An 18,999-nucleotide genomic window follows, 5' to 3' on the forward strand; every position below is an offset into this window, starting at 1 on the left:
GGAGGGTGAAAGGCGTGCAAGGAATAGAGTGAATTGGAATGATGTGGTATACCGGGGTCGACGTGCTGTCAGTGGATTGAACCAGGGCATGTGATGCGTCTGGGGTAAACCATGGAAAGTTGTGTGGGGCCTGGATGTGGAAAGGGAGCTGTGGTTTCGGTGCATTATCACATGACAGCTAGAGGCTGAGTGTGAACGAATGGGGCCTTTGTTGTCTTTCCTAGCGCTACCTGGCACACGTGGGGGGAGGGGATTGTTATTCCATGTGTGGCGAGGTGGCGATGGGAATAAATAGAGGCAGACAGTATGAATTATGTACATGTGTATATATGTATATGTCTGTGTGTGTATATATATGTGTGCACATTGAGATGTATAGGTATGTATATTTGCATGTGTGGACGTGTATGTATATGCGTGTGTATGTGGGTGGGTTGGGCCATTCTTTCGTCTGTTTCCTTGCGCTACCTCGCTAACGCGGGAGACAGCGACAAAGCAAAATAAAACAGCCTAGATCTATGTCACTCTGATAACATGTTACATAAGCCAGCTGTCACATTAACTGTAATAAAGTGACGAAGTACAAGGTTCATGATTATCTAAACCAGCCCTACAGTTAAGTTACATAAGGGTCAAATGACCTCGACCCCATGAGGATTCAGAGACAATGATTTAACGGTTATTACATTTACAGATATCAACGCTAGACATAGCCCTAGATCTTAAACACATATGTCTGATTATTCATACAGTGAAATTACAAATCCAGAGATTTGTAACAATAGTAATATGAAAACGGAGATATTTCTGTTTCAGTTGTCACTGCAGGTGAATTCAATTTCTAAGCATCATTTCATAGATTCATTTAACTGTAATCTGTAAGTTTCATGAAACAATGTTGTTTGGGTGTTTCAAATGAAACATTATACACCTTTTTGTTGCCCCCCAAAAAAATCTGAACTAGAACATAATAAATATTTATAAATTTACCTTTACAATAAATGAGAAAATCAATATGAAATTTAATCCCTTTGATCTGAAATGAAGATTGAGTTAGCCATTTTCAACAATCTGATTATTCTCCAAGTTTTGAGTGAAACAATAGATATCTACATATACTTTACTTAATACAACAGGAGAGGTGGAGCTTTACAACAGTGTTATTGTAACACTGGCTGTACATCTATCATTCACTGGAGAGAATGTATATTTTTACAGTATTACTGAGTACCTACAGCTGAGTAAGGAATACATCATGGGAACAGTTCTAGTATCAAGGTATGTGTTACAATAACGTTGTGAAATACTCTACATAATAAGATGAAAGTAACAAATATATATACACCCATATGTTCATAGACATTATCTACTTTTTGGGAATTTATATGGAAGTGGCATGGAAAGATGGATGAACAAGGAACAGCAGCATAGGGGAGTAGGGCAAGTAACGTGAGAGGTTGGATGAACAAGGAACAACAGCACTGAGGAGTGCGGAGGTAGGATGGAGAACATCAAGCAAACATAAGGCCACTTAAGTTAACAACTATGATGGAAATCACAATGTGCTACAGGGACTATACATTTTCATGTATATTCATCAAAAATTGCTGCTCTGTTCCCATGAATTAGATTGATACACCTTAAGAACTGGGAAACTGCCACTTTCTTACATAAACGTAAACCTAAAATGAATAATTTAGGAAAATGGGAATTGTATTGGGCATTGCCAGTGAACTGTACACATACATGTGCCTCTCTTGGGTCGTGATATGCCTCATCTACTTCACTTTGGTACATCACATCTCGGTATTATTTTCACAAGCCCCTGTTAGCAAGCATGTAGTGTTTGACTAGTATGAACAGGGAGTATACAACACATCTCTAATAAAATATTTAAAGTATCCACACAGGCATTACAGTGAGTATCATTATGAAGGATGTTTGCCTCATATCATACTTCATCCCTCCACTACATATTTCAGGATACAGGATTAAACTTTAATATGATTTTCAGAAGACATTTTTGAAGTGGGTGTTTTTATTGCATGTTTCTGCACCATACAGTAAAGCCATTAGACTTATGACAGGAAGTGGGATGAAAATAAAATGCAAATGCTCAAAGCAACCACCATGCTAGCTGTCAAATGAAAATGCACCCAAGGCAAAAAAAATCTTGCAACTGTGTGCATTCTTCCATGTGAGTTTCTCATCCTCCTGGCAAAGCAAAGCTGAGCTGTTAATCACCAGAAGTCTTTTTTATTTCTGGGGGCCAGTTGAACATGGTCAGGCCATATTTATCATAGTTTAAAAGATATTTTCTGCCAGTTTCGACTGTTCTATATGTAAACAGCAAAAACTCACAACTGTTTCATGTGTGAGGAAGCATTCACTCACAACAGTTACGACAGTCTCGTGTGAGAAAACATTCACTCACAACAATTATGATGGTCTTATGTGTCAGACTGCACTTACAACAGTTACAACAGTCTTGTGTGAGGGGATACACTCATAACCGTTACAATAGTCTCATGAGTGAGGAAGCACTTATAACAGTAGAGACAGTTTCATGTGTGTTGAAGAACTCACGCACAACAGTCTCACTGGCGAGGAAGAACTTGTTCACAACAGTTACAACAGTTTCATGTACGAGGAAGCACTCACTTGAAACAGTTATGACAGTCTCATATGTAAGGAAGAACTGACTCATAACAGTTGCAAAAGCTTCGTATGTGAAGAGACACTCATTCGCAAAAGTTAAGACAGTCTCGTGTGAGAAAGCACTCACAACAGTTACATATGTGAAGAAGCATTCATTCACAACATTTACTACAGTTTCATGTGTGAGGAAGCACTCACAACAGTTATGAAAGTCTCATGTGTGAGGTAGCACTCATTCAGAAGTTACAACAGTTTCATGCGTGAGTAAGCACTCACAACAATTACGACGGTCTCATGTGAGCAAGAACTGACTCATAACAGTAATGACAGTCTCATGTGTAAGGAGGGTGTGAGTCACAACAGTTATGATAGTTTCACGTGCAAGGAAGAACTGATTTATGACAGTTTCATGTGTGAAGAAGCACTCACTACAGGTACAATAGTCTCACGTTTAAGGAAGAACTACTCACAACAGTTACGACAGTCTCATGCGTAAGGAAACATTTACTCAGAATTGTGTAGTTCACATTCATCAGAAAAGCCGAGATAGTAAGTGTGCTGGTGGGACAGGGTGTATGTGGTAGGGCAAATTGACGATGGAATGGATGTTTGTTTTTCCCCGAGATGTTTTTTCACTACTGATTCCTTCAGGACTTAAAGCCATGTTCATAGCTCTTCAACCAGCTTTTTTTTTTTTTTACTTTCATGAGTTTCATTGTATTCTAAACGTCTGAATATTGTTTCATGATCATTTTCAAAATGTATAATGCCTGCGATATTAATATTTTAAAGGTATTTTACAAACAGTGATAGTAAGAGAAAATATATTTCATTTATTTCAACTTTTGTAGATAGATTACTTATTCCTAAATTTGTTTATTTAAGCATAAATTTGATCCATAATGGTGGCAAAACGTGAAGGAAGTAACTTCACTCATCTGCTGTGGTATGACAGAAGTGAGTTAATCATAGTACACTTCCCTGCTTACACTACTCTACCATGAAACTAAGGGTGCATAAACCATCAATTATCAGTCGTTCTGTAAACTCTTTATCATACTATGGAGAGATTCAGCTTAAAAGGCAGGACGATGATTTCCTGACGGGTTCTGTTTTCCCTGCCATCACGACCAACTGCAAAGAACATTAGTAATTTTGTCACCAATACCCCCAAAACTGGGTCTGATATTTCACTGTAATCAAATATACGCTGCATTGTAGGCGTGCATTAGATATTATATTTATACACTATCAGCGTCTGTACCAGACTATATAAATGAAGCTGTTAGTTTTACGAAAGGCATTAGGATCAAATAAATGAAGGCAAGATAGTGCAGAAGCATGATTGCACATAAAAGCCAGAATGAGCTGTCCAAGTCTCTGCTTACCTCGTTTGGTTTCATTTTGTCCAACTTGACCTCACTCCTTGTCTGTGCGGATCCTTGGCGGGCCTGTGGCACATCAGACCATACCTGGGAAGCTGCCACTACTTTACCGACATCTTTTTTATCTGGATTATACAACAAAGCAGTGTTAGTAGGCTCTTTTAGTGCGTTAGTGGACTGACTTTCTGCACTATATCCAGGCACTTTTTGTATTACAGTCTGAGATGGCAATTTACGTTCCTTGGCTCGAGGAGGGACAGGGAGCGGGTCTGGATCAGAACTATTTTCACTACAGTTAGTACATGCCTGGGCCTCTGCTTGTGCAGGCTGACTAGGCAGTGACATAGACGAAGCCTTGAGCACGCTATTAACTTGCTGAACGTCTTCAACTAAGCTGTTTCTGTCATTCAGAACATGGAGGTGACCCTCACTCTGTTCACAGGTTTCAGTGTTATTTTTATCTACTTGACAGTGACCACTACTGCTACTAACTTCATCTACATTAATTCTATGGTCATCTCGTTCTACAGAGCTTCTGCTAGTCCTGCCTTCATCATGAAGAGTCTCCCTGACAGGGTCTGAAGTGTGATATTGTTTTTGACCTGAAGTACTAGTGTCAGCTGACGTCTCTGAAGTACAGTCACCTGCCTTGTCCAAAGATTCAATGCTTACGGACCAATCTCGTCTCTTGTTGTCACTCCAGCAGTCTGGGCAACTGGATGTCTGACGGATCAAGAATGCCAAATTATCATAGTCACTCAGGCTCATGGCTTCGTACGTACTACATCTCCAGATGGTTTTGTGAGGGGAAGGAAGTGAGTGTTCACTTCTGTCTTTTGGCAATGATCGTTCCACAGAATTTTCTTTCGCTTGCTCTCTACCTTTCTTGTTATCTAACCTAGTTCCTGTTGCACTGTCATCAGCTACTTCAGGACTTGTTCTTTCTTGTTCATCTGGACTACTGTCATCACTCTCCTGTGACTGACCCCTTAGGTCTGGTGGTTGCTCGTTAGCTCTGTGATTATCCTTCTCGCTGTTGCTGGATAAAGCCTCGTTGGTTGTGTTGCCATCTTCATTACTCTGTAGACCACTAGCCATTTTCAGTGTCTTTTTTTCTACTGCTTCCTCGTTGTTTTCTAAATCTTCACTCAAAGATCTTGGTTTTTCAGTAAGATCGATAACCTGTGTTGTCTCTACCTTGATATCTTTACTCGTTTTCTCTTCATTTGTTGGACTGTTTTCTATGATGGAATCTTGCTCAGTCTCAACATTAGTTCTCATGCTCATTTTCATGGATGTATTTTGATCGTTTTCCCTCGAACTGGATGTGTTAACATTTTCTACCTCAGTGAGTTCTGTCAGCTGAGAAATATACTTTGAGAATGTCTTCGAGTCAGGATCCCCATTGTTAACAACTCCAAGAAACGTTCCTCCAGGGATTTTGTTGTCAGCAACAACAAGTTTGCTTTGACTGACACCACCTTGATTTGTAAGAGAGTTTGCTTCGGATACCATAACGCAACTCCCTTCCCCTGGAACATGAACATGCACCTTCATTAGAAGAACTGTGTCTTCTTCGTCTTTGGTTTTATCAAGGATTTTAGATCCAACATTTCCTGCAGATTTAAGGCTCTTTCCTCTTCCTAAGTACTCTGGGGCTATAATGCTCCCGCCTTCTTTCAATGTCCTAGTCCTCACGCCCTCAGCTCTCGCTCTCTCGCCTAGGTTTTCAGTGGAGTTTCTGTGACCTGGCCTTCCGTTAGAGTCCTTTGTCAGCCTAGCATCTACCCAGGCTAAACTTGCGTCCACCTTGGCTAGACACACATCCATCTTGTTCATTGTTGTCTTCTCTCCTATATTTTCTTTGACAGCTGCTGCATAAGTCTTATGAAGTGTCACATTCCCCAAAGCTTCGTTCTGGCTACCTTTCTCATTCATAACCTTCGATATACTACTGTGGTCGATTACATCTTGGGTTTCTTCAGAAATTGGGTTCTCTGTTATCTGCTCATTTTCATTTTTAGTAATACCCAGCTGCTCTATATCAGGTATGTCTATCTGCTTCTTAGCCACCAGTTTTTCCTCACATTGTGTTATACCTGCCTTTCTTTTGTTCAACTGTTCTGTTATATCTTGCCTTTTGTTCCCCTGTTCTATTATACTATGCCCTTTGCTCACTTGGTCTGAATTTACCTCGACATCTATTTCTTGAGTTCTTTCTAGGCTGTTATCCTGTATGCTAACTTCAGTTTCAAGTTCACAATTTTGTCGTAACTGAATATCAGACATTGGCTCCCCTTCGTTTTCAAATTCAGGAGAGTGTTTTTCTATTGTTGTCTCTGTTTTAGTCCTATCATTATTTCCGGTGTCTACTGTTGTCTCAAATGGTTTAGTCCTATTGTCATGTCCAGTGCCTATTGTTGTCTCTAATGTTTCAGTCCCATCATTATGTCCAGTGTCTACTGTTGTCTCCAATGGTTTAGTCCTATTGTTATGTCCAGTGTCTACTGTTGTCTCTAATGGTTTAATCCTATCGTTATGTCCAGTGTCTACTTTTGCCTCAAATGTTGTAGTTCTATCATTATGTCTGGCATCTACTGTTGTCTCTAATGGTTTAGTCCCATCATTATGTCCAGTGTCTACTGTTGTCTTTAATGGTTTAGCCCTACCATTATGTCCAGTGTTGGCTAGTTTTTCTTGAACACTTCTGTCACGATTCTTTTTAACTACACTGGTTTTATTTTCAGAACTTTTGTTTTGATGTGCACATTCTGATAGTGATAAACTAGACTCATAGCCACTAGTCTGGGAATCAGATTTCTGCAAGTTTCCCTCCATATAGTGACCGTAGATTGATAACTGATTTGGATCTAACCGACTGTCAGTATTAGTGGTTTCTATATCTATATTAGCCTGATCTTTCACTAAATCATCTGGTTTACTCACCATATCTACATTTGAATCTAAAGGTGTTGCCATAGCTTGTTCGTGGTTTTTCATTTCTCTTCTGTCACCAGTTCTGAATTTGAACATATCACTCTCCGTTTCACACATATTTACCTGTACTGAAGGTGTAATACCTTTCATTATACCAGGACAGATCTTACTGCTGTCCCAGTCCATATTCCCACACAGAACTGGACTTATGGTAGGGCTGATATCCCTAACATTAGTTAAATCTTCAGCTGCTTCATCCTCATTTTCAAGTTCCATTGCGTCAAGCTCCTCATCTGATATATCGTCCATTTCATCCTCACTTTTTATCTCCTCGCTGTCACTACTAATCTCTTTGTCACCTGTTCCTTCAGCATCATCTTTGCATGTTTCATTTTCCTCCCCTTGTTTCTTTAATCTATTTTCTCTTATTCCTATTCCTACATCTTCCTCCTCTTCTATTTTTTCTTTTACCTTTTCCTCTTTTACTAACGAATCCTCGTCAGTGTCCACTTCTGTTTTCATTCTGTGTATGTTGCTTCGCTTGCTTCTTTTTACCCTTGGCACACATGGCATATCATCATGTAACCAGGTAGCAACTTGGGATGCTTCCAAAGCTGCATTCATCCCGCTGATTTCACTAGAGTCCATATCCAGAGTTTCGGTGCCTTCACTTACCTCACCCATACTGTCCAACCAGTGTTCCTCCTGAGAGGCTTCTGATGACATCAGCGTATCCCCATCTCGGCCATCTTTACCTACTTCCTCCCACCATGGAGTGTTCCTGAACATTGAACTTGCTTGGGGTCGTTCACCTTCACTAGCACTGTACATGTTACTGCTGTCACTGAAAACACTGTCAGTGGCATCTTCAAAGCTATCTGCTCTGTTTGACTCGTCTGCTTCACCATCAGACGATTCAGCTGCATTACCATTATCTCCTTCCTCCTCGTCCTGCACATCTGCACTATTAGCATACTCACTGTCCTCTTCCCCAAAGGAAGAATGGTAACTAACAGAGTGTGCAACATCTGGGCTTTTTTTCCTTAACTTGTTCTCCTCATCACCAGGGTTCGTATGTCCCAGTGCCTCCTCATCTGTCTCCCACCAGGGTTGATTGTCATCTTTGAAGAATTCTTTGGCTGACAACACTTCTGTCTTCTCTGACTCCCACCATGGTGGACTGTCATCTTTGAAGAATTCTTTGGCTGACAACACTTCTGTCTTGTCCTCTGACTCCCACCATGGCGGATTGTCATCTTTAAAGAATTCTTTGGCTGACAACACTTTTGTCTCTTCTTTTTCTTCATCAGTTTCCCACCATGGTTTCTCATCACTGAAAAATTCTTTCGCTGAAATGACTCTAGGCTTTTCAAAGTTTTCCACCGCATCTCTCCACCAGCACTCATCATCCCTAAAGAACTCTTTAGCTGATAAGATTTTAGAATCATCTGCTTTCCCTCCTTTGTTCTCATTCCCATCCTCATCATCTTCCCACCAATTACTTTCCTCCTTAAAGAATTCTTTCGCAGGTATGGCTTTGGGTTTCTCTTCCCAGAACTCCCAGAAAGCAGCCTGGTCCTCCTCGAAGAGCTCTTTCGCAGAGATTACCTTCGGCTTTTCTTCCCAGACGCTCAGCCAATCATCATCATCTTCCTGAAACGCCTCCTTAACAGTGAGAACCTCATAGGCATTGGACATTTTCCAGTAGGCATCTTCGTCGTTGTCGCTCTCCTCTGCATCCTCGATCTCGCTTGCCTCTTCCTCCTCAGAAGAGATGGAGTCGGCGTCCCCAGTGATATATCCATCCTAAATTAGTACACATGCATTCAGAAACTAGAGCCTCAGATGGTGAGCTAAAACATGACAAGACGGGCAAGTCCTAGCGTGAGAGTCTTGTCTTGTTGTTGTAGCGTCTAGTGGCGCTTTGTAAGTTTAAACTGGGAGAAGTTGACAAGCCCTGATGGTTAGCCAAGGCCAAACAAAGGACTTAAAACAGTTTTGCAGGTTATATCGTGACTTTAAAAAGAGAAGCTGACAAACAGGAAATGTACAATTCAAATTGAAACATCTTTTTTTTGAAGCAACATTTATCCTAGGAAAATAAATGATGTGAATGTGAGTGAAGATGGTGCTAGTAAGCAAACGTGTTGACAGAAGACAAAAGGTGTAGTTTAATGGGCACAAACAAAAAGTATGGGATAAAAAATAAAAAGATGGTATAGGAACTGGAATATATATATATATATATATGTATATATATATATATATATATATATATATATATATATATATATATATATATATATATATATATACAAACATATACATATATAAAACCTAAGAAGACCACTTCTACTGGGTCCTAGAACAAATGTGTTCATATTTTCCATGTTCTAATGGTATCGTTTGTCATTTACAAACTGATCTCCATTTTTTGACACTACTTACTTCAAACAGTTTATAAACATCCTCGAGAGCAATGATCTTGTCGTCTTCAGGTTGTGAGTCTTTCTTGGCAAGAGCAGCCATCTGGCGGAGAATGTCATACAGCCCTTGTCTTTTGGCCTCCTCGCGTGGGTTCAAGCCGATGCCTTCCACCTCGGCAAACTGGTTGGCTCCAGCACTCACCAGCTTCACCACTTTGTCTGCATCTTTGTGTCGCACCGCCAGGTAAAGATGCTTCAGTAACTGTCCACGTAGGGAACCAATGGAAGAAAAACAGTGATACATACATACATACATACTTATATATATATATATATATATATATATATATATATATATATATATATATATATATATATATGGGCGACTAAAAGGGAAGGGAGCGGGGGGCTGTAAATCCTCCCCTCTGCCTTTTTTTTTTTTTTTTTTCAAAGGAAGGAACAGAGAAGGGGGCTGGATGAGGATGTTTCCTCAGAGGCCCAGTCCTCTGTTCTTAACGCTACCTCGCTGATGCAGGAAACGGCGAATAGTATGAAAAAAAAAATATGTATATATATTATCCCTGGGGATAGGGGAGAAAGAATACTTCCCACGTATTCCCTGCTGTGTTGTAGAAGGCAACTAAAAGGGAAGGGAGCGGGGGGCTGGAAATCCTCCCCTCTCGATTTTTTTTTAATTTTCCAAAAGAAGGAACAGAGAGGGGGGCCAGGTGAGGGTATTCCCTCAAAGGCCCCGTCCTCTGTTCTTAACGCTACCTCGCTATCGCGGGAAATGGCGAATAGTATGAAAAAAAAAAAAAAATATATATATATATATATATATATATATATATATATATATATATATATATATATATATATATATGATTGGACCATTCATCGTCTGTTTCCTGGCGCTACCTCGCTGACGCGGGAAACAGCGATCAAGTACGATAAATGAAAGTAACAGAATAAGTGAATATATATATATATATATATATATATATATATATATATATATATATATATATATATATATATATATGTTATATTTGACTTTACAGCACATTCGCAGTCATTTACTCTTGCGCTGTTATGCACCAAGGAGTAAATGTTTAAGCACAGTTTCACTGAAATTATTCATTTTGCTTCGTCGTTACACCTTCATTGTCGGATCTTCGGGAATACACACTGTTGTATCTAGATACTCTAGAGTAATATATCTGTAATCAGAGTGAAAAATTGCTTCATGTTTGTAAGTAATCACAATATGTAATGTAAATAGCTTATAAGGGGTTATGTATTATATATATATATATATATATATATATATATATATATATATATATATATATATATATATATATATATATGCGCATACACGGGGGGGTTGCAATTTTCATGTGTGGCGGAGGGCGACGGGAACGGATGAAGGCAGCAAGTATTAATATTTACATGTGTATGTATGTATGTTTGTGTATGTATATGTATGTATACATTGAAATGTATAGGTATGTATATGTGCATGTGTGTGTGGGCGTTTATGTATATGCATGTGTATGTGGGTGGGTTGGGCCATTCTTTCGTCTGTTTCCCTGCGCTGCCTCGCTAACGCGGGAGACGGTGATTAAGTGTAATAACAAAGATATATATATATATATATATATATATATATATATATATATATATATATATATATATATATATATATATATATATATACACACACACACACACACACGCTTGCTCGCCATTTCCTTAACACTGAATGACCCATGCACCCCAGTTATACCCTCATTTGTCACATTACTTAACTTCGCATTTAAATCACCCATCACTAATACCCAGTCTCGTGCGCCAATACTGCTGACAAGTTCACCCAGCTGCTCCTAAAACACTTGCCTTTATTCTCATGGCCTTGTGCATAAGTACCACTTTCAATTTTACCCACATCAATCTGGAATTTGTTTCCGTACACTCTATCACACATTCCCACAACTCCTGCATTCGGAGTAGTGCTACTCTCTCCTTAACTCTCGTCCTCTCACCAACCCCTGACTTTATTCTTAAGCTGCTACTTATGTGAATCTCTTGGGATTTGACTGGTGTAGACCCCGTTGCTCATGGATGTGCGATGAAGGGTATTCGATTACTCATAATCGAATAGTTATTCACTATAGGGGGCAGTCATAGCCAAGCCTAACGTTAGCGTTCTCTACCACCACCCAAAAGGTCCTGGGTTCGAATCCTGGCTGTTGGAGGGTATTATGTGTTCTGTGAAAGTGCGCGTTCATATGCACTAATATATATATATATATATATATATATATATATATATATATATATATATATATATATATATATATATATATATCAGCTTGTTAAAATGAAAGCTCAGGAGAATCTGAACTTGCAAAGGTGATCACTTAAAATGAAACTTTAGACGGTCGATGATTTACGAAGTCCTTGGAAAAGACCAAGACTGTTACCTTCTGAACATAGAGTCTGGCTGAACGAGTCATGTGAAAAAAAAAACAAAAAACAAGTAAGCTTTCAGAGCACCATGCAATATATATATATATATATATATATATATATATATATATATATATATATATATATGATATATATGATAGAGTTGATAGAGATGCTCTGTGGAAGGTATTAAGAATATATGGTGTGGGAGGCAAGTTGTTAGAAGCAGTGAAAAGTTTTTATCGAGGATGTAAGGCATGTGTACGTGTAGGAAGAGAGGAAAGTGATTGGTTCTCAGTGAATGTAGGTTTGCGGCAGGGGTGTGTGATGTCTCCATGGTTGTTTAATTTGTTTATGGATGGGGTTGTTAGGGAGGTAAATGCAAGAGTCCTGGAAAGAGGGGCAAGTATGAAGTCTGTTGGGGATGAGAGAGCTTGGGAAGTGAGTCAGTTGTTGTTCGCTGATGATACAGCGCTGGTGGCTGATTCATGTGAGAAACTGCAGAAGCTGGTGACTGAGTTTGGTAAAGTGTGTGGAAGAAGAAAGTTAAGAGTAAATGTGAATAAGAGCAAGGTTATTAGGTACAGTAGGGGTGAGGGTCAAGTCAATTGGGAGGTGAGTTTGAATGGAGAAAAACTGGAGGAAGTGAAGTGTTTTAGATATCTGGGAGTGGATCTGTCAGCGGATGGAACCATGGAAGCGGAAGTGGATCATAGGGTGGGGGAGGGGGCGAAAATTTTGGGAGCCTTGAAAAATGTGTGGAAGTCGAGAACATTATCTCGGAAAGCAAAAGTGGGTATGTTTGAAGGAATAGTGGTTCCAACAATGTTGTATGGTTGCGAGGCGTGGGCTGTGGATAGAGATGTGCGCAGGAGGATGGATGTGCTGGAAATGAGATGTTTGAGGACAATGTGTGGTGTGAGGTGGTTTGAGCGAGTGAGTAACGTAAGGGTAAGAGAGATGTGTGGAAATAAAAAGAGCGTGGTTGAGAGAGCAGAAGAGGGTGTTTTGAAATGGTTTGGGCACATGGAGAGAATGAGTGAGGAAAGATTGACCAAGAGGATATATGTGTCGGAGGTGGAGGGAACGAGGAGAAGAGGGAGACCAAATTGGAGGTGGAAAGATGGAGTGAAAAAGATTTTGTGTGATCGGGGCCTGAACATGCAGGAGGGTGAAAGGAGGGCAAGGAATAGAGTGAATTGGAGCGATGTGGTATACAGGGGTTGACGTGCTGTCAGTGGATTGAATCAAGGCATGTGAAGCGTCTGGGGTAAACCATGGAAAGCTGTGTAGGTATTATATTTGCGTTTGACGTATGTAAGTGTATGGGGGGGGGGGGGGGGGGGGGTTGGGGGGGGGGGGCCTTTTCTTTCGTCTTTTCCGCGCTCCTCGCAAACGGGGGAGACGGAAAAATTTAATAAAAAAAAAAAAAAAAAAAAAAAAAATATATATATATATATAGTTGGGGGGCTCCATCACCAATTCATATAAGGCCGTTTTTCTTGAGTGTGTGGATTGATAAAGAAAAAGAAGGCAGGGGCCTATTGGGAGGGGGACCGTCCTGCAATAGCCTGGCTAGTTACGGGCAAGCCCCATGAGGAGGCCAGAATTTCCAAACCCGAGGTGAGGGAGAAAAAACCCAAGTTATAAAAGGCCCACCCTTGAAATACCAGTGGCCACATACTAATCATATGACACAGCAGCTTGCCGAGTATTGCGTTTCCAAGCTAATGGTGGAGGCGCACAAGCAGGCCGCTCTCGGAAGTCAAAAAAAAACCACAGTAATACCTGAAGAAGAGAGAAAGTGAACCGACTTTGCGGCATAGGGCAAACGAGCCAAGTTTTGATGTCATCCTGGGAGAGTGTATAAGTCGCCAGAGTCCCACCTGTTCTCGTCGTACAGTAAGCCAAAAGTAAAATATGCATCGTATGTTTGGCCACCGCACTTGAAAAGCACAAGAGGAAGCGAGAAAGATGGTACCGCAGTAAGAGTGTTGCAGCCAAAGGGCCAGAGGTTTTGTATTTACATACCATGGAGGAGAGAAGAGCAAGGGGGAGGTGGCCTGATCACAATGTTTAAGCTTCTAAACAAGATGCATGACGTAGATAATAAACTTCTTCGAAAGATATTGGGCTAGAACAACCAAAGGAGAGAACATGGAATTGAGCAAGAATCTTGTCAGAAGTGGAAGATGGTATTTTGATAGAAGAAAAGTGGTAGATGGAAGGAATAAACTGATTTGGGAAAAAAGTAAATGATGATTGGGTAGTAGGGACGGTTCAACAGATGAGGCCTCACAGGAGTAAAACACCCTACCCATACAAAAGTATCTGGAAGAAGATACACATACACACACAGAGCACCTCAATACCACAAAGAAACGAAATGCCTCTTCGTCAAGCAGATGTCAGAATTATGAATACTGAAAAGCTTACACAATAATTTCATGGCACCCTTGGTAGAACTGTGATCATGTGCCAATGTCAGATATACTGGTTAACACGGAAGTTAAAAGCTTCAACTTCACACATAAATTCAGTAACAAAACCACGTAGACTGAGTTACTGTACGATGTATTTATGTGGAAAAAAAAAGAACAGAGAAAATATGTTTGTTAAATATCTTGCGAGAGAGGTGGATGTGAGGGTAATGTTGACTGTGGAAATATTTAGTAAGGCAACAGTGTACTGAGAGAGAGAGAGAGAGAGAGAGAGAGAGAGAGAGAGAGAGAGAGAGAGAGAGAGAGAGAGAGAGAGAGTGAGTTAATGATGCATCTGTTGAGGAAAGGTATTATGGGAGAGTGTTTGTGAGGCACCTGGTGAGAGAAGGGAGTGCTGGGAGAGTGTTAGTGAGACACCTGGTGAGAGAAGGGAGTGCTGGGAGAGTGTTAGTGAGGCACCTGGTGACAGAAGAGAGTGCTGGGAGAGTGTCAGTGACGTACCTGATGATTGCCACGGTACGCAGCCAGGAGAAGCGGTGTTCGATCGTGTGCGTCCGCAGCGTTGACATTAGCCCCACACTCGAGCAGTAACAGGCAGATGTCGTGAGCTCCCTGCGCGAGACCAAGGAGGCATTTATGTAAGTGCCCTGACGTCCATGGTGAGCATGAAATGCTTGTGCTATATAGATACACATCAACCATAGCTGCATATGTCTGCGGTTGCTCCAGCACTGCTCTACCCTAATACGTCACAGATGCCCATCTTGACAGTTACCATGCATGATTCTCAGGTCATGAAACATTGTCTAGTCCATGATGAACCTTGATGCATTCTAGACTACTCTCCTTTGTCATCCTCTTCTCTCACACGATCATTATTTCCATTCTGTAACTCACACTGATATTCACTAGTATGCCATACACACCGTAGAGGGTCAAAAACCTTCTAAATCCTTTCCTGTTACCTTTATTACATATATGTTTTCTGGTAGATAAATGCAAAATTCAGTATCTCTTTTCCTCCCGTCCTTTCTTCGCTACTAGACCAAACACAAGAATCAGAACTCCTGCTTTAGATTCAAACTCCCTTTTCTCCTATTATGAGTCAGTTGATATGTATATCAAGACGAATCACATTCTCGCCATATACATCGCCCCGCTACACCAAGATGATACAGCAATAGGTCATATATACTTAAGTTCCATTCTATTGATGTAACTCATCATAAAAACAGAATGTATACATAATCCATTACATCGAAAGAGTGAAGAGAAACTACCCTGTAGAGAAGGTATATTAGTAAAACATACCATATACACAGGATGGTGCAAGACTCACCATATAAGCAGCAAGGTACAGGACTCACCATATACACACAGCAAGGTGCAGGACCCACCATATACACCATATACACACACCATATACCAGCACTCCCTGTGTATATGGATCCACCATATACACAGCAAGGTGCTGGGCCCACCATATAGACAGCAAGGTAAAGGACTCACCATATACACACAGCAAGGTACAGGACCCACCATATACACAGCAAGGTGCAGGACCCACCATATATACAGCAAGGTGCAGGACCCACCATATACACAGCAAGGTGCAGGACCCACCATACACATAGTAAGGTGCAGGACCCACCATATACACAGCAAGGTGCAGGACCCACCATATATACAACAAGGTGCAGGACCCACCATATATACAACAAGGTGCAGGACCCACCATATACACAGCAAGGTACAGGACCCACCATATACACAGCAAGGTGCAGGACCCACCATATACACAGCAAGGTACAGGACCCACCATATACACAGCAAGGTACAGGACCCACCCTATACACAGCAAGGTGCAGGACCCACCATACACATAGTAAGGTGCAGGACCCACCATATACACAGCAAGGTACAGGACCTACCTTATACACAGCAAGGTGCAGGACCCACCATATACACAGCAAGGTACAGGACCCACCATATACACAGCAAGGTGCAGGACCCACCATATACACAGCAAGGTGCAGGACCCACCATATACACAGCAAGGTGCAGGACCCACCATATACACAGCAAGGTACAGGACCCACCTTATACACAGCAAGGTGCAGGACCCACCATATACACAGCAAGGTGCAGGACCCACCATATACACAGCAAGGTGCAGGACCCACCATATACACAGCAAGGTACAGGACCCACCATATACACAGCAAGGTACAGGACCCACCATATACACAGCAAGGTACAGGACCTACCTTATACACAGCAAGGTGCAGGACCCACCATATACACAGCAAGGTACAGGACCCACCATATACACAGCAAGGTGCAGGACCCACCATATACACAGCAAGGTGCAGGACCCACCATATACACAGCAAGGTACAGGACCCACCTTATACACAGCAAGGTGCAGGACCCACCATATACACAGCAAGGTGCAGGACCCACCATATACACAGCAAGGTGCAGGACCCACCATATACACAGCAAGGTACAGGACCCACCATATACACAGCAAGGTACAGGACCCACCATATACACAGCAAGGTACAGGACCTACCTTATACACAGCAAGGTGCAGGACCCACCATATACACAGCAAGGTGCAGGACCCACCATATACACAGCAAGGTGCAGGACCCACCATATACACAGCAAGGTACAGGACCCACCATATACACAGCAAGGTACAGGACCCACCATATACACAGCAAGGTACAGGACCCACCATATACACAGCAAGGTACAGGACCTACCTTATACACAGCAAGGTGCAGGACCCACCATATACACAGCAAGGTACAGGACCCACCATATACACAGCAAGGTGCAGGACCCACCATATACACAGCAAGGTGCAGGACCCACCATATACACAGCAAGGTACAGGACCCACCTTATACACAGCAAGGTGCAGGACCCACCATATACACAGCAAGGTGCAGGACCCACCATATACACAGCAAGGTGCAGGACCCACCATATACACAGCAAGGTACAGGACCCACCATATACACAGCAAGGTACAGGACCCACCATATACACAGCAAGGTACAGGACCCACCATATACACAGCAAGGTGCAGGACCCACCATATACACAGCAAGGTACAGGACCCACCATATACACAGCAAGGTACAGGACCCACCATATACACAGCAAGGTGCAGGACCCACCATATACACAGCAAGGTGCAGGACCCACCATATACACAGCAAGGTGCAGGACCTACCTTATACACAGCATGATGCAGAAGTGTCCAGCCGCGGGCGTCTCTGCTGTTTGGGTCGCCACCCCAAGCCAGGCCTGACATGACCTGCGTGTGCTCCTCCGTCCTCACTGCTCGGATCAACGCCTGAAACACGTCAACACAATTTGTCAATAATGATGGTAGTGAACATTAATCTTCCTGTGACACAATGTAACATGAATTATCCCTCATAGTAACGTTAATCTCCTGTGACACAGAGTAACATTAATTATCTGTGATAGTAACATTAATCTCCTGTGGTGATATATATATATATATATATATATATATATATATATATATATATATATATATATATATATATATATATATATATTCCTATGAGTCCACGGGGGAAACGAAACACGATAAGTTCCCTGGTGATGTGATTATTATACGAAAGTGCACTTGGGAACTTATCGTGTTTCATTTTTCCCGTGGACTCATAAAAATATTTTGATCACGCACAAAATTGTGATCCTTTCCAATATATATATATATATATATATATATATATATATATATATATATATATATATATATATATATATATATATATATATATATATATCACATATTTGCCATTTCCCGCGTTAGCGAGGTACCGTTAAAAACAGATGATTGAGCCTCAGAGGGAAAAATCCTCACTTGGCCTGTGTCTCTGTTCCATCTTTTGGGAAAGTAAAGCAGGAGCGAGGACTCTGGGTGTGGGTGACTGTGTTGCTGATTAGTTGGTAAGGATGTTCAGTGTATGTTTGGATCATGGTAAAGTCCCTGAAGATTGGAGGAATGCATGTATAGTGCCTTTGAACAAAGGGAAAGGGGATAAAGGTGAATATTTGAATTACAGAGGCATAAGTTTGTTGAGTATAGCTGAAAATTGTATGGGAGGGTATTGACTGAGAGGATGAAGGCATGTACAGAGCTTCAGATTGGGGAAGAGCAGTGTGGTTTCAGGAGTGATAGAGGATTTGTGGATCAGGTGTTTGCTTTGAAGAAGGTGTGCGAGAAGTACTTAGAAAAACAAATGGATATGTATGTGGCATCTATGGATCTGGAGAAGATATAAGATGGGTTGATAGGGATGCTTTGTGGAAGGTCTTGAGAATATGTGGTGTGGGAGGTAAGCTGCTGGAAGCACTGAAGTTTTTTCTTTATCAAGAATGTATGTTTATGAGTAGGAAGAAGAGAGAATGATTGGTTCCCAGTGAAGGTCGGTCTGCAGCAAGGATGTGTGATGTCACCATGGTTGTTTGATTTATTTATGGATGAGATGATAAGGGAGGTAAATGCAAGAGTTTTGGAGAGAGGGGCGAGTATGTAGTCTGTGGGGGATGAGAGGGCCTGGGAAGTGTCATTTTGTTCGCCGATGATACAGCATTGGTAGCTGACTCGAGTGAGAAACTGCAGAAGCT

General features: G+C 41.3%; 1 protein-coding gene across 1 annotated transcript in view; it reads right to left on the reverse strand.

Annotated features, from left to right (window-relative positions):
• Positions 1-3,799: 3,799 nt before the first annotated feature.
• LOC139750639 (uncharacterized) overlaps positions 3,800-18,999 on the reverse strand; it is a 43,116-nt gene continuing 27,916 nt past the window's right edge. The window contains exons 11-14 of the mRNA XM_071665314.1: positions 17,567-17,689; positions 14,821-14,931; positions 9,429-9,764; positions 3,800-8,786 (exon numbers count right to left, since the gene is read on the reverse strand). Of these exons, the coding sequence (XP_071521415.1) occupies positions 3,927-8,786; positions 9,429-9,764; positions 14,821-14,931; positions 17,567-17,689 (5,430 nt within the window). The 3' untranslated portion in view covers positions 3,800-3,926. The remainder of the gene's footprint in view (positions 8,787-9,428; positions 9,765-14,820; positions 14,932-17,566; positions 17,690-18,999) is intronic.

Source organism: Panulirus ornatus, chromosome 10 (genome assembly GCF_036320965.1).
Source record: "Panulirus ornatus isolate Po-2019 chromosome 10, ASM3632096v1, whole genome shotgun sequence".
In the NCBI taxonomy this organism is placed as follows: Eukaryota; Metazoa; Arthropoda; class Malacostraca; order Decapoda; family Palinuridae; genus Panulirus; species Panulirus ornatus.